This window comes from Ricinus communis, chromosome 3 (assembly GCF_019578655.1).
Source record: "Ricinus communis isolate WT05 ecotype wild-type chromosome 3, ASM1957865v1, whole genome shotgun sequence".
NCBI lineage: Eukaryota > Viridiplantae > Streptophyta > Magnoliopsida > Malpighiales > Euphorbiaceae > Ricinus > Ricinus communis.
Genome location: NC_063258.1, coordinates 14700308 through 14718084, shown reverse-complemented (window position 1 = coordinate 14718084; position 17777 = coordinate 14700308). Strand labels below are relative to the sequence as shown.

The 17777-nt window shown below is 36.6% G+C and overlaps 1 protein-coding gene across 1 annotated transcript; it reads right to left on the bottom strand.

Annotated features, from left to right (window-relative positions):
- Window positions 1-322: 322 nt before the first annotated feature.
- Window positions 323-17777, bottom strand: LOC107261304. Its single transcript, XM_048372325.1, has 2 exons — window positions 17626-17777; window positions 323-932 (listed from the first exon to the last, which is right to left on the bottom strand). The coding sequence occupies exons 1-2, from the start codon at window positions 17775-17777 to the stop codon at window positions 323-325; spliced, it is 762 nt and encodes a 253-aa protein (XP_048228282.1).

Here is a 17777-nt window from a genome sequence, read left to right as displayed (position 1 = left end):
CTATCACTAATAATGCTTTTAGGTATGCCATGTAAACACACAACCCCTTTAGATAACAAATCAATAATATTTGTAGCATCATCAGTTTAATGACATAGTATAAAATGAGCCATCTTACTAAATCTATCAACCACAACAAAGATACGATCACGTCCTTTCCTCGTCCTAGGCAAGCTAAGCATAAAATCTATAGAAACATCAGTCAAGGTTCATTAGGAACGAGTAATGTAGTATATAAACCATGCAGTTTTAATCTAGACTTAGCCTTTTTACATGTGATGCAATGCTCAAAAACTTTATTCACATCATGTTTCATACTAGGCTAAAGGAAATGTACAAGCAGCATATCATAAGTCTTATTTACACCAAAATGACCCATTAAACCCCCTCCATGTGCTTCCTTAATCAATAATTCCCTTATAGAACACTTAGGAATGCACAATCTATTTCTTTTAAGCATGAAACCATCAAACAGATAAAAGTCATCCAAAGCAGCCCCATTATCACAAGATGCATAGAATCCGCCAAAATCATCATCATCTTGACACAATCCCTTAATAAACTCAGAACCCAATAGTTTAGAAGTAAGTGAATTAAGTAAAGTGTACCTTCTAGATAATGCATATGCAATCACATTCTCTTTACCTTGTTTGTACTTGATCACATATGGAAATGTTTCAATGAATTCTACCCATTTAGCATGCCTTCGGTTCAACTTATCTTGACCTTTTAAGTGTTTTAAACTTTCATAGTCTGTGTGTATCACAAACTCCCTTAGCCATAAGTAATGTTGCCATGTTTCCAAAGCTCGAACTAAAGCATATAATTTCTTGTCATATGTTGGATACTTCAAAGCTGCCCCACTTAACTTTTCACTAAAATACATTAGTGGTCTTTGATCCTGCATTAAAACAGCCCCAACTCCTATACCACTAGCATCACATTCAATTTCATAGGTCTTATCAAAGTTAGGTAAAGAAAGCAAAGGTGCATTACACAATTTATCCTTAAATTCATTAAATGCATTTTCTTATGCATCACCCCACACAAATCCAACATTTTTCTTAACTAACTCATTTAATATGCGGCTATAGTGCTGAAATCCTTAATGAATCTCCTATCAAGTCCATGAAAGCTTCTTACTTCACTAGCATTCTTAAGTGTCGGCTAGTCCCTTATAGCTTTTACCTTGTCCTTATCAACCTCAACACCTTGACTAGATACTACAAAACCTAAAAAGATAACCTTCTCGATGCAAAAACTACACTTCTTAAGGTTAGCATACAACTTTTCTTTTTTCAAGAATACCTAAAACTAAATGCACATGCATAACATGTTCATCTAAAGATCTAGAATAAATCAAAATGTCATCAAAATAAATAACTAACAATTTATCCAAGTATCCATGCAAAACATGATTCATCAATATCATGAAAGTACTAGGTCCGTTAGTAAGACCAAAAGGCATAACAAGCCATTCATACAAGCCATATTTAGTCTTAAATGTTGTTTTCCATTCATCCCTAACATTCATGCAAATTTGATAATAACTTGATTTCAAGTCAATCTTAGTAAACAAATAAGAACCATACAATTCATCAAGCATATCATCTAATCTAGGAATATGATGATGATACTTTCTGATGACCTTGTTGATGGCTCTACAATCCACACACATCCTCCATGATCCATCTTTCTTTAGTACAAGAATAACAGGTATGGAACAAGGACTCAAACTTTCTCTTACATAACCCTTATCTAGCAATTCCTCTACTTATCCTTGGATCTTCTTAGTCTCACTTGGATTAGTCCTATATGTTGGTCTATTAGGTATCACAGCCCCTAGAATAAAGTCTATCTGTTGTTCTATGTCTCTAATTGGTGGTAAACCACTTGGCATCTCCTCGGGAAACATATCTTCAAATTACTATAAAATTCAACAAACACACTAGGCAAAGATGGATTAAGGTCATTAGTGGCAAATAAGCCCCTCTCTACAAAAGTACAAATATAGGTTGGTTAGAATACAAAGCTTACCTAACCTCACTTGCTCTAACTATTAAATTTACATTCTTTTCACTTTTCTCTCTAGGCCGATTCTTTACTACTTTTTCTTTACTCTAAATCTTTTTTGTTTCATTCTCTAAAACACTCTTTTTACTCTCTTTTCGGCCTCCACTCTCATCTTTTCCATCTTATATTGGTCTTCATATACTTCCTTTGAGAAAAGTGTTGTCAATATGGTCTTTCTTCCATCCTTGGTAAATGAATACCTATTCAGGTACCTATAATGCATCTCCCTACTGTCAAATTGCCATGGTCTCCCAAGCAAAATATCACTAGTATGCTGATGTGTGTAAAATACACACATCTAAATGGGTTTTTTAAGATTGATTTTATGGACATTTGGATGTGAATTGGTCCCAACACTCACCCAATGCGTCTGTTTGTGTGCATTAGGTTCAAAAGAAGTCAAAGAATGATAAAAGGAAGAATTGGAGCATAATTGGACGTCAAAGCTGCCGAAACAAGCTAAGTACGAGCATGAGGAAGCTGAACTTGGCCGTGTTCCCAACACGGGCACCAACACGGCCGTTTTGGGTGCATTAGACATCAAAGAAGAAGAGGCGTTAGGGAGCATGACCACAGAGAGTAACACGGCTAGGAACACTAACCCGTGTTCACAACACAGCCAGGAACTCAGAACTGTGTTCCCAACATGGCCAGGAATACGGCCGTGTTGGCGGCGACAGGGGGAATTAATTAAAAGAAAGAAGAGAGGAAAGAAAGGGAGAGCAGGGGAGAACGTCCCAAACCCTAACTTTTCTCTCCCTAAGGGTTTTCTGAGCTGAAACCAAGGGAAAAGGAGAGTTGGATCAAGGTTTCAATCGGATTCCCTTCAAAGATTGAAGATTAGGCGACGTTCGTTGATTGGTTTTCAAATCGAGCAAGAGGAACAAGAATTGATTCAATTCGAGCAAGAGGAATTGGGAACATTTACTCTCATCCAAGGGTGTTTTCGGGTTCATCTTCCTTTACTCATTTTTTTGTAATTGAATTCTTCTACATTTTGATAATGAACATGATTAGCTAGATTGATTAAATCCATTAGGATTTCTTTACTATGTTAGCTTAATGTTATATTGTTGGATTGTTTGAGTTAGTTTTGTATTCTTCTTGCTTTCGATATTAATAAGATAATGCATCATTCATGAGACGTTGTGAATTGTGTGTTTAGATTGCCTTGTGTGATTGAGAAGTTTATTTGACAATTGGAATTTTGAATAGCAAGAACTGGTTAATAATCGCTTAGAGATAAGGATAATTAACTAGCTGGATTAAGAATTAACAAAGCTAATAGAGGCGGATTAAAGCTTAATGCTAATTTAAGAATCAATCGTTAGGAAGAGATTCCAACTTTAGGTTATTAGGTTTAGGAATTCAGTTATCTCGAGAGAAAAACCGAATTCGGTTAAGAATTTGTCCACTGGTAGCATAATTAGACTCTCTAATCCTTTAGCTTTTGTTTGATTGCCAACTAGTTTAGGTTCCCTTTGGGTTTGCTTTCTTGCCTTGGTTATTTTAGTTATCAATTACTCCTGCATCTCCCTTAGAACTTAGCTTGTAGCTATTAGTTAGTTTAGAAATTATTCATCACTCATTTTAGGTTAATATAACAAAGACTAAAGGAGTAACTCTAGGCTTTCACTTTCCCAAGGAATACGACCTTGATACTTGCCATTAGTGCTAGATTGCATCGATAGGTACACTGCCTTAGATTGTAGCTAACACGAGTAGCACACATCAAGTTTTTGGCGTCGTTGCTAGGGAATGTTTGAAAACTAGAGTGAAATTTGCTATTTGTTAATTTAGCCATTTTTTATTTTTATTTATATTTATTTCTGTTTTATTTATACATATTCATTTAGTTAAGTTTATGATTCAGATTGTGGATGATAAGGAGGTTCAATGCTAAACTCTTTGTATGACACGTTGGAAAATGGGATCAGGAACCAAGAGAGTGCTAAAAATTGGGATACCCGTGCATCTTTAGAAGCTCTACTCCTATCCTTTTATCTCAAGTTTTTTATGAATTTTGTTGTGGTTTACATTTGAGTAATGATTGTCCATTGTATAGTGATGTTGCTCATTGTTCTTATAACTATGAACAAGTGAATTATATGGGAAGTTGGCCAAATGACTCGTATGGAAGCACCTACAATCAAGAGTGGAGCACTCATTCACCCTTTGGATAGAGCTTAGATGGCCCAAAACCACCAGAATCTCAGTAACCACATCAGCAGCCTAATCTTGCACCTTCAACTCAAGATGAAGAGTTAGTGTCGGAGGAGCTGATGATGAGGTTCATTACAAGTCTTGATGATAGATTCCAACAAACAGAGAGGGTACTTGAAAGTCAACAAGCCTCAATTAAGAACATAGAGCATCAAGTAGGCTTGATCTTCAAGTTACTAGCTGAAGAGCAATTGGGAACTCCATCAAACGCTACTGAATCCGAGGAACACTTGAGCGCCATCACTTTGCGTTCAGGTGAGAATTTTTCTAGTTTATCTACTATGTTTGATGATGATGCTTCTGTGCAGGATGATTTCTTGAACATGGAGATGGAACCAGAAAAGGAAGAGGCGAACATAATTCCTCTGAAAGACTATCAATAGAAATGTATAGTTGATGATGCTGAGTTGCAATTAGAGGAATTGCTAGTAGATTTTCCACAAGTCCCTTCGATGATGGAAGATGAGCACGAGTTATCCAATGAAGAAGTCTTGGAGGAGCTCGAGTTTCTTCTAGCAAGTGAACCAAGCCAAGGACTGAAGAAAACCATTGACACTCTTGAAGAAATTGCCCAACCATCGATCCTTCCAATTGTTGAAACTCCATCTTTCAAATTGGAAGAGCCCCTACAGCATCATGACTATGTTCAATTATACAAGGAGCAAGTTTTGCCTATTATACTAGCAGCTTGCTTGACAGTCCGAAAGAGGAAGTCGACGATTATCCCTTTAAGTGGATACTTGAAGCCATTTGCTTGGAAGAAGGATGGATGGTCGTGAATCCCCACCGTTTGCTATTCACCATGAGTCCAGCTAAGATGACTCATCACATCAAAAAGAAGCGCTTTTGGGAGGCACCCCAAACTTTATCTTTAATCTCTAATATTTTAACCTTTTGTTTTGAAACATTTTATTAGTTTTAGTTTTCATATTTTATTTAATTTTTGTTTAGTTTCGATTTTAATTCCTTATTTTATTATTTGCAGCCACTCCTCTACCACAGACTAGCCAGTGCCCTGATATCCCTAATGATGCACCTCTTTTCACTCGGGAGCCATAGTCAGGGCAGTATTAGTTCTTTTCCCTTTTGCATTTCTTATATTTTGTACACTGAGGACAGTGTGTCCTTCAAGTGTGGGGTGGGTGATATTTATCCCATCTTAATTATTTGTTTATTCTTTGTGCAATTTTTTGTAAAATTTAGAAAATTTTTCACTTTGTTTCGATGCTTTTACTGTAGACTTGCTTTTGGAAATCCTGTTTATGTCTATGCGATCGGGTAAAACTGATAGTGTTGAGTCTTGCGGAAGAATGTAAGATAATTAGTTTGAGTTTTGTACTAAGTTGCTTTGATTTATCTAATTATGTTTTCATGATTTTTGTTTGGAACCTACTCAAAAGCACACTTGTGAGAAATTGAGCCTAGATTGTAAGCATAAACTTTATATGCTTGTATTTATTTCTTGTTGAGAGTGCCAATTACTGTCTTTACTTTTAGAACTTGCTCGGTAATGCTTATGAGGGCCACAAGGAGAGTTTAACACTTTGGTATGATAGAGGCACTTAGGTTTTTCATTCTAGCCAAATAGCCTTCATTCGTTTATTGATTTTATAGATAACCCCTTTCACCATTTTTTTGTCATATTCCATTACCACTCAGTTTAATTCTGCTTTGGGTTATGATTTTGCATATGAGTTGTTTTTATTGGGAATTTTTGTCTTGGGAATAGTTTGGAATCTTGTAGCAGCTTTCTTCAATCCAAAAGAAATTCACTCTATTATGTGAATGTTCTTCCCTTATGAAAAAAAAAAGAAGAAAAAAAGAAGAAAAAAAATAATAATATTAAGAAGAATAAGAGGGAAGGGTGATGAAAAGAAAGGAAGTAAGTGAGCTAATTGTTTAATTGCTTTTCGGAGTTTACATTTTGACTTGATTCCTATTTCCCACCTTAGATTACTATCCATTGTTTACCCCTTGTGATTATTGTAACTTGTGTGCAGGTCATGTATTTCATTGCAGAACACCATAGGTTCAACTTTGACCAAATTTACCTACCCTTACCTAATCCCCATTACAACCCTTATAAAGACCTCTTGACATGGCTATTGACTCTCCATAAGTGGTAGGAGTAGGATTTAAGAGCAAGTATCTAGTAAGTAAGGCAGTAGTTGATGCATTTAGTGATTAAACACTACCCTTTAAACACTTTGAGTGATTTAGAGTGAATCTGGTGAGGAGTTGGTTCTGAATAATTTTGTTGAGACAGTATTTTGCGAATTATTGGCATCTTGGTTGTGATACTTGAATTGATTGCTTCGTTTCTTTTTGTTTGACTTACGCTTGTTAAGGATATGTGTAGGAGCTCTCTAGCTTGTCTGTCAGTTTAAGTGTTGTTCCTTAGTGGTTTATTTTCCTTATTTTACTTTTGATTGCTTGAGGACAAGCAATGAGCTAAGTATGGGGTTATTTAATGTGTGTAAAATACACACATCTAAACGGGGTTTTTAAGATTGATTTTATGGACATTTGGATGTGAATTGGTCCCAACACTCACCCTATGCGTCTGTTTGTGTGCATTAGGTTCAAAAGAAGTCAAAGAATGATAAAGGGAAGAATTGGAGCATAATTGGACGTCAAAGCTGCCGAAATAAGCTAAGTACGAGCATGAGGAAGCTGAACATGGCCGTGTTGGTTTCAACATTGGCCGTGTTACCAACACGGCCGTTTTGGTTGCATTAGACATCAAAGAAGAAGAGGCCTTAGGGAGCACGACCACAGAGAGTAACGCAGCCAGGAACACCAACCCGTGTTCACAATACGGCCAGGAACACGAAACCGTGTTCACAACACGGCCAGGAACACGGCCGTGTTGGCGGTGACAGGGGGAATTAATTAAAAGAAAGAAGAGAGGAAAAAAAGGGAGAGCGGGGGAGAACATCCTAAACCCTAGCTTTTCTCTCCCTAAGGGTTTTTTGAGCTGAAAACAAGGGAAAAGGAGACTTGGATCAAGGTTTCAATCGGATTCCCTTCGAAGATTGAAGATTGGGCGAGGTTCGTTGATTGGTTTTGAAATCGAGCAAGAGGAACAAGAATCGATTCAATTCGAGCAAGAGGAATTGGGGCTGTTTACTCTCATCCAAGGGTGTATTTGGGTTCCTCTACCTTTACTCATTTTTTTGTAATTGAATTCTTATTTATTTTGATAATGAACATGATTAGCTAGATTGATTAAATCCATTGGGATTTCATTACTATGTTGGCTTAATGTTATATTGTTGGATTGTTTGAGTTAGTTTTGTATTCTTCTTGCTTTTAGTATTAATAAGATAATGCATCATTCATGAGACGTTATGAATTATGTGTTTAGATTGCTTTGTTTGATTGAGAAGTCGATTTGGCAATTGGAATTTTGAATAGCAAGAACTGGTTAATAATAGCTTAGAGATAAGGATAATTAACTAGCCGGATTAAGAATTAACAAAGCTTAATAGAGGCGGATTAAAGCTTAATGCTAATTTAAAAATCAATCGTTAGGAAGAGATTCCAACTTTAGGTTATTAGGTTTAGGAATTCGGTTAAGAATTCATCCACGGGTAGCATAATTAAACTCTCCAATCCTTTATCTTTTGTTTGATTGCCAACTAGTTTAGGTTCCCTTTGGGTTTGCTTTCTTGTCTTGGTTATTTTAGTTATCAATTACTCCTGCATCTCCCTTAGAACTTAGCTTGTAGCTATTAGTTAGTTTAGAAATTATTCATCACTCATTTTAGGTTAATATAACAAAGAACAAAGGAGTAACTCTAGGCTTTCACTTTGCCGAGGAATACGACCTTGATACTCGCCATTAGTGCTAGACTGCATCGATAAGTACACTGCCTTAGATTGTAGCTAACACGAGTAGCACACATCACATGCAATAGTACTATATCGCACAAGACCTCATCATGATATTTACTAATAGAAAAAGAAATAATTGCATGCTGGTTTATCTTAACCTCACCACAATCATTAAGTAGGATGAGATGTACAAGTTACAATGAGTACGTATATGTATATAGAGACTTAGGAGTAGAGAGTGGATGATTCTAGACATAGTTCATGATAGAATTAGTTATAAAATATCCCCTTAGGTCCTTAATGAATTGTTCATATTACTTATGGACCTTCTAACTTTTATTCTTTCATCCTAATTCAATCCACCATCTCTTTTTAACTTTAATTAAGTCCCATTATTATTTATTATTAAACATACTTAAGTACTACCTTAATTCAATTAAGATACTATATGAAAATGTAATGCAAAATGGATGAATATATACTTAGAATACGGGTGTGACAGTAGATGATCAAGTAGGATGAGATGTAAATCCATAGGTGAAAGGGAAAGTCTAATATAAGCGGGAATGTGAGGTTTTTGATGTTTGGGATGCATATAATGAAATAATTTAGGTTAGAGTGTTTTTAGATAGGTCTACTCGAATTTACCCTTTTTCTCATTAAGCTGGCTTATAAAATTTGGGACTATGAGAGTTGTTGCCCAGTCAATTCCTCTCTCATTTTTTATTTGACTATAATTTGTTTATATTTCTTTCTTTATTTATTAATGTTTAGCTTATAGTTTCTTCTTCTTATGGAATGAGGGCTTTCGCACTATAAAATCTGAATGCAACTGAATACTTAAGGCGAATGAGCATATTATTTCAGTTTTCTACCTTGGTGAAAATCAAGTTTTTGGTTCTTTCAAGAACTTTGTGGACTTATCAACACTTGTGCTGGAGAGCATAGACTTATCATTTACGTCCTTCCTTTGTCTTGTGTTCTTTGTATGCCCTTATGTTTAAATGAACTCGATTTGATTCTTACACTTAGCTGTATGGAAGACAACAAAGAACTTGTGATTTCTTTCCTTACCGGATCTAAAATCTTACCTATGTTCTCATTTTGTTAATTTCTTTTGTGTCTTTCTTTCTAATCTCTATCTAGTATGATGGTTTGGTTTTATTTGGGGAGCATGAATATGAGTCTTGAGTGAAAGCACGTGGAAAGCGACAATCATAGGCACCAATCGAATACTTTGAAAAATGTGAAGAAAAAAATTATTTGATCATGTATTGATATCATTGTCCGAATGATCATGGACAAATCTTTTAGTGGAAAGAGGGAACAATGAGAATCGAGGCACTTCCAAATATTTCGATTCAAGATTTGCAGCATTGGGATCTCTGTCCTTTCTTGTTCCTCTAACGAAAGAAATGAGAACATAGGTAGGATCTTGTATCTGATAAAAAAAGAAAATGCAAGTTCTTTATTCTCTTCCATGGCTAAGCGTAAGGAAGGACGTGAGTAATAAGACTAGGTTCGCTAGTGTAACTCTTCATAAGTTCGCAAAGGTCTTAAAAGAACCTATAATTTATTTCTCTGCAAGGTAGAAAACTAAAATAATATGCTGACTAGCCTCAAATATTCAGATGCATGCAGTTTTCATAGTGCAAAAGTCCCTCATTCCATAAGAAGAAGAAACTAGAAGCTAAATACAAATAAATAAATAAATAAAGATGAATAAACTAAAGTCAAATCAAGAACCATAGAGGAGTTGACTAGCCAACATATCTCGTTGTCACGACCCCATCCGTGGGCCCATATGACCGGCGCTAGGGAATGGGTAGGCGTAAGGCCACCGAATCCCGTAATAAGCCTAACACTAACTGACTTAAATAAATCTGATCTCAATTAATATTATTGATGCCACAATTTATCTTAATAGTTAAATTTTACAAATTAATTCGATCTACCAGAAAAATTAGGCGAGACCCGAAACTACAGAAAATTTCAACTAATACATCTACTACTTCAACTGTGGAGATTCTAAGAATTTACAAATTTACATACCAAATCAAATACATCACCGGATGATGAAGGAGTCGGGTTACTATATAAGAGTTGCGAGAAGACTAACAGTAACGGATCTGAAAAGAAACAGTAAAATTGAGACTGTCAGTCTCGAGAGTGAGTTAAAATCATATATCTAAAACAGTTGCAAACATTTCAATAAAACATTTATTTAATTTGAAATAAATGATAAGTCATGCAAAAATTAAACTTGCCATGTCATGCTTGAATAAAATAATTTTCACACACAACAGGACGGAGTACTCTAGTAGAACCCTAATCCCAACATAAACCTCTTTATCAATCTCCATACAGACATCTCCACTAATTTCAACTCTAACATTCCGACTAATCTCATTCCAATAGGACTGGCCCCAAGAGAGCGAAGCTCGACCAGGGTCCTTAACTCCAGTCCGGTCACTTAATATTCACTATCTGCCTAAGCCTTTCGGCTCTCTTATTCCAATAAGACTGGCGCCTAGAGAGCAATGCTGGACCAGGGACCTTACCTCTAGTCTGGTCACATAAGTATCCAAATAAGTCGGCGCCTAGAGAGCAATGCTCGACCAGGGACCTTTACTCCAGCATCTCATTCCAATACGACTGCAGCCGAGAGAGCGAAGCTCGATCAGGGACCTTACCTCCAGTCTGGTCACTTGTCTTAGCCTTTTGGCTCTCTTAATCCAACAGGTTTGGCTCCCAAAGAGCAAGCTCGATCAGGGACCTTACCTCCAGCATGAACACTTGATTTCCAACTAAGCCGGCGCCTAGAGAGCAAGCTCGATCAGGGACCTTAACTCCGGCAAATACACTCTACTAAGCCTAGAGAGTAAGCTCGATCAGGGCAAGTCCTAATTTTTCCTCCTTAAATTTACCAATTTACCCTTTTTCCATTACTCTCGGATTTACACCGGTACAGTCATCAAACTAATATATTCTACTGGCGTCCCGTCCCATGTCATCATGCAATAATAAAATCAATGTTAAAGGAAGGACATGCATAAATAGTAATTAAAAAGCATAATTCATATGAATAATAATTAAATTAATAATGAAATTTGCAACGAAATAATCACGATAGTAAATCAAGAATTTATGCATGACACGTGCATAACCGATATATGACTTTAACTCACAGCTTTGACGACCTCCTAACTCTACTCCAGTGCCTCAGTTAGAGCGAACTGAATAGACGGATTATTTAATCACGGAAAACAATTTATCAAAATGTTGAAACAATTAACCATTAATCCTAGGTCTAGATTCCTAGGACTGACTCTCTAAGAATCATGACTCGGGTAAATTCTACCAAAAATTCTATAGAACTTCCTATAAAACAGGTCTAGGACCTACCAGAAAAACACTACAAATATCCAATAATTCATACAACGGGAGTCGGGTCCCCAAGACTTCACTATTTTTCCCGACTCCGCCACAATCACAAAAATCACGACTACGGTAGGCAGTCCGACAAACTATTATATTTGACTCACAAATATCATTTAATACTCCACACAAACCAATAAGCATAAATTAAATTAAAGAATTCTTAAATCAACAGCTAGAGAAAATTACCGAGATGCATGATCGCTCGGTCGACTCGCCTCCAGCCGCTGGAGTCTGATCGACGATCCGAACACACCATCGGACTCGAAACGATGCGCTGATGACGATCCCTACTTCTGATTTTCCGATCCGACCCTCGATCGTTCGGAGAGATTTGCAGACGATCTCAACCATCGATTTGCAAATGAAGCCCGATCGCCACGAAATCAGTGCTGTTGTGAAGCTTGAGCTGAGGAGAGTCGGGATATGTCCTCCGATCATCCATCCTTCGCCGAAGCTTGCCGAAAAAGCTAAAAAATGCCGGTTGCACCTCCTAAATTCACTTCGTCGGATCTTCCGTCTCCGGCCACCACAGGTGTCGCCGCTAGTGCCATAAAAGAGCCCTCGCCACGCATTAAGTTTTTGGCGCCGTTGCCGGGGAATGTTTGAAAACTAGAGTGAAATTTGCTATTTGTTAATTTAGCCATTTTTTTATTTATATTTATTTCTGTTTTGTTTGTACATATTTATTTAGTTAAGTTTATGATTCAGATAGCGGATGATAAGGAGGTTCAATGCTAAACTCTTTGTATGACACGTTGGAAAATGGGATCAGGAACCAAGAGAGTAGTGCTAAAAATTGGGATACCCGTGCATCTTTAGAAGCTCGAGTGGAATCGTTTTTCAGAACTACCGATCAACTCTCCCCTGCTATCCTTTCATCTCAAGTCTTTTGTGAATTTTGTTATGGTTTACATTTGAGTAATGATTGTCCATTGTATCGTGATGTTGCTCATTATTCTTATAACTATGAACAGGTGAATTATATGGGAACTTGGCCAAATGACTCGTATGGAAGCACCTATAATCAAGAGTTGAGCATTCATTCACCCTTTGGATGGAGCTTAGATGGCCAAGAACCAGTAGAATTTCAGCAGCGTAATCTTGCACCATCAACTCAAGGTGAAGAGTTATTGTTAGAGGAGCTGATGATGAGGTTTATTGGAAATCTGGAGGATAGATTCCAACAAACAGATAGGATACTTGAAGATCAACAAGCCTCGATTAACAACATAGAGCATCAAGTAGGCTTAATCTTCAAGTTACTAGCTGAACAGCAATTGGGAACTCTATCAAGTGCTATTGAATCCGAGGAACATTTGAGTGCCATCACTTTGCGTTCAGGTGAGAATTTTTCTAGTTTATTTACTATGTTTGACGATGATGCTTCTGTGCAGGATGATTTCTTGAACATAGAAATGAAACTAAAAAAGGAAGAAGGGAACATGATTCCTCTGAAAGACTATCAACAGGAATATACAGTTGATGATGCTGAGTTGCAGTTAGAGGAATTTTTGGTGGATTTTCCATAAGTCCCTTCGATGTTGGAAGATGAGCACGAGTTATCCAATGAAGAAGTCTTAGAGGAGCTCAAGTTTCTTCTAGCAAGTGAACCAAGATAAGGACTAGAGGAAACCATTGACGTTCTTGAAGAAATTGCCCAACCGTCGATCCTTCCAATTGGTGAAACATCAGCTTTTAAATTGGAAGAGCCCCTAGAGCATCATGACTACGTGCAATTATACGAGGAGCGAGTTTTGCCCATCATACTGGCAGCTTGCTTGATAGTCGGGAAGAGGAAATTGACGATTATCCCTCTAAGCGGATACTTGAAGCATTTGCTTGGAAGAAGGATGGAAGGTCGTCGATGACCCCCGTCTGCTTTTCACCATGAGTCCAGCTAAGAAGACTCATCACATCAAAAAGAAGCGCTTTTGGGAGGCACCCCACTTTTTATCTTTAATCTTTAATATTTTAACCTTGTGTTTTGAAACATTTTATTAGTTTTAGTTTTCATATTTTATTTAATTTTTGTTTCAGTTTCGATTTTAATTCTTCATTTTATTATTTGCAGCCACTCCTAGACCACAGACCAGCCAACGCCCTAATATACTTGCTGATGCACCTCTTTTCACTCCGAAGCTATAGTCAGGGCAGTATTAGTTCTTTTTCTTTTTTCATTTCTTATATTTTGTACACTGAGGACATTGTGTCCCTCAAGTGTGGGGTGGTGATATTTATATACACTTGTTTTCATGTTTTTATTATTTTGTATATGAAATTCAGATCCTTTTCTAGTGTATATATCGTATTTCATTTATCCCATCTCAGTTATTTATTTATTCTTTATGCAATTTTTGTAAAATTTTGAAAATTTTTCACTTTGTTTCGATGCTCTTACTGTTGACTTGATTTTGAAATCCTATTTATGTCCATGTGATCGGGTAAAACCGATAATATTGAGTATTGCGAAAGAATGTAATTGAGTTTACACTAAGTTGCTTTGGTTTATTTAATTTTGTTTTGTTGATTTTTGTTTGGAACCTACTCAAAAGCACACTTGTGAGAAATTGAGCCTAAATTGTAAGCATACACTTTATATGCTTGTATTTATTTCTTGTTGAGAGTGCCAATTACTGTCTTTACTTTTAGAACTTGCTCGGTAATGCTTATGAGGGACACAAGGAGAGTTTAACACTTTGGTATGATAGAGGCACTTAGGTTTTTTATTCTAGCCAAATAGCCTTCATTCGTTTATTGATTCTGTAGATAACCCCTTCTTTCACTATTTTTTTTATCATATTCCATTACCACTTAGTTTTATTCTGCTTTGGGTTATGATTTTGCATATGAGTTGTTTTTATTGGGAATTTTTATCTTGGGAATAGTGTGGAATCTTGTAGCAGCTTTCTTCAATCCAAAAGAAATTCACTCTATTATGTGAATGTTGTTCCCTTATGAAAAAAAGAAAAAATAAAAAGAAAAAAAAAGAAGAATCGAGGGAAGGGTGATGAAAAGAAAGAAAGTAAGTGAGCTAATTGTTTAATTGCTTTTGGGAGTTCACATTTTGACTTGATTCATATTTCCCACCTTGGACTACTGTTTATTGTTTATCCCTTGTAATTGGCTTGTGTGCAGGTCATTTCTGTCATTGCAGAACACCATAGGTTCAACTCTTATCAAATTTACCTACCCCTACCTAATCCCCATTACAACCCTTATAAAGACCTCTTAACATGGTTGTTGACTCTCCATAAGTGGTAGGAGTAGGATTTAAGAGTAAGCATACAGTAAGTAAGGCAGTAGTTGATGCATTGAGCGATTAAACACTACCCTTTAAACACTTTGAGTGATTTAGAGTGAATTTGGTGAGGAGTTGGTTCTAAATAATTTTATTGACACAGTATTTTGTGAATTATTGGCATCTTGGTTGTGATACTTGAATTGATTGCTTCTTTTCTTTTTGTTTGACTTACGCTTGTTAAGGATATGTGGAGGAGCTCTCTAGCGTGTCTGTCAGCTTAAGTGTTGTTCCTTAGTGGTTTATTTTCCTTATTTTACTTTTGATTGCTTGAGGACAAGCAATGAGCTAAATGTGGGGTTATTTGATGTGCGTAAAATACACACATCTAAATAAGGTTTTTAAGATTGATTTTATGAACATTTGGATGTGAATTGGTCCCAACACTCACCCTATGCGTCTATTTGTGTGCATTAGGTTCAAAAGAAGTCAAACAATGATAAAGGGAAGAATTGGAGCATAATAGGACGTCAAAGCTGCCGAAACAAGCTAAGTACGAGCATGAGGAAGCTGAACAAGGCCGTGTTGGTCCAAGATTAAACTTTTGTCCATCAATAGTCAAGGAATATCGATTCTTGAACCCATCATAAATCACGCGCCTGTCATATATCATATTGCCAAGGTCTTCCCAATAAAAAATGTCCAACATACATGGAAACCGCATTAACAGAGCACCTCATCCTTATATCTCCCAATGGAAAAAGAAATTAGTACGTGGTTATTTCCCTTCACACACCACTATCATTCAAGCATTGCAACTTGTAAGGCCTTGGCTGTTTGGTAGTTGGTAATTTCAATTTCTCCATAACCAAAGTACTAGCAACATTAGTACAACTTCCACTTTCAAAAATCATGTTGCATAACTTATTAACAATTAAACAAGGAGTATGAAACAAATTCTCACGCTGCTCTCCATGCTCATCATGTTTACATTGCAAATTAAGTGTGCATTATACTAATAACACATTTAATGTGTGCTATCTGTGTTAGCTACAATCTAAGGCAGTGTACCTATCGACGCAGTCTAGCACTAATGGCGAGTATCAAGGTCGTATTCCTCAGAAAAGTGAAAGCCCAGAATTACTCCTTTATTCTTTATTATATTAACCTAAAATAAATGATGAATAATTTCTAAACTAACTAATAGCTACAAGGTAAGTTCTAAGGGAGATGTAGGAGTAATTGATAACTAAAATAACCAATGCAAGAAAGCAAACCCAAAGGGAACCTAAACTAGTTGGCAATCAAATAAATGATAAAGGATTGGTGAGTCTAATTATGCCACCCGTGGATGAATTCTTAACCGAATTTGGTTTCTATCTCGAGATAACCGAATTCCTAAATCTAATAACCTAAAGTTGGAATCTCTTCCTAATGATTGATTCTTAAATTAGCATTAAGCTTTAATCTGCCTCTATTAAGCTTTGTTAATTCTTAATCCGGCTAGTTAATTATCCTTATCTCTAAGCGATTATTAACCAGTTCTTGCTATTCAAAATTCCAATTGCCAAATGGACTTCTCAATCACACAAAGCAATCTAAACACACAATTCACAACATCTCATGAATGATGCATTATCTTATTAATACTGAAAGCAAAAGGAATACAAAACTAACCCAAATAATCCAATAATATAATACTAAGCCAACATAGTAAAGAAATCCCAATGGATTTATTCAATCCATTATCAAAATACACAAGAATTCAATTACAATAATGAGTAAGGGTAGAGAAAACCTGATTACACGCTTGGATGAAAGTAAACAGCCCCAATTCCTCTTGCTCGAATTGGATCGATTCTTGTTCCTCTTGCTCAATTTGAAAACCAATCATCGAACGTCGCCCAATCTTCAATCTTTGAAGGGAATCCGATTGGAACCTTTATCCAAGTCTCCTTTTCCCTTGGTTCCAGCTGAGAAAACCCTTAGAGAGAGAAATATTAGGGTTTGGGACGTTCTCCCATGCTCTCCTCTCTTTCTTTCCTCTCTTCTTTCTTTTAATTAATTCCCCCTGTCGCTGCCAACACGGCCGTGTTGGGAACACGGTTTGGTGTTCCTGGCCGTGTTACTCTCTGTGGCCGTGCTCCCTAAGAACTTATTTTTCTTTTATGTTTGATGACATCCAACACGGCCGTGTTGGGAACACGGCCAGTTTTGAAACCAACATGGCCCTGTTCAGCTTCCTCATGCTCGTACTTAGCTTGTTTCGGCAGCTTCGGCGTCCAATTATGCTCAAATTTTTCCCTTTATCATCCTTTGACTTCTATTGGACCTAATGCACACAAACAGACGCGTAGGGTGAGTGTTGGGACCAATTCACATCCAAATGTCCATAAAATCAATCTTAAAAATCCCATTTAGATGTGTGTATTTTACGCACATCAACATCCCCTTTAGCATAGTCAACATCACTAACATCCTCTAAAGTTGGCATGTCATCATTCTCATTATCATTTTTATCTTGGCTTTCAGATTCAACAATTCCATCTCTAACAATCATGGTCCTTTTATTAGGGCAATCACATGCATAATGACCATGTCTAAGACACTTAAAACACTTCAAGTTTCTAGATTGATTAGCTTGATTCTCAACTTTATTTTTATTGCCTATTTCATTTTTATTCTTATTCTCATCCACTTTAGGCTTAGCAAATTTATCATCCTTTTTACTACAGTTCAATTTCCAATTAGAAGAACTAGAACTCGAATTAAGTTTAGAATCAAACTTACTTGAACCTTTTCACTTGAGTTGCCTTTCAATTTTCATGGCCACATTCACCATGTCCTCAAGCTCCATAAAATGTGGCAACTCGACAAGATCAACAATATTCTTGTTTAGACCATTCAAGAATCTTGCCATGGTAGCCTCTCTATCCTCTTCCACATTTGCTTTAATCATAGCCAT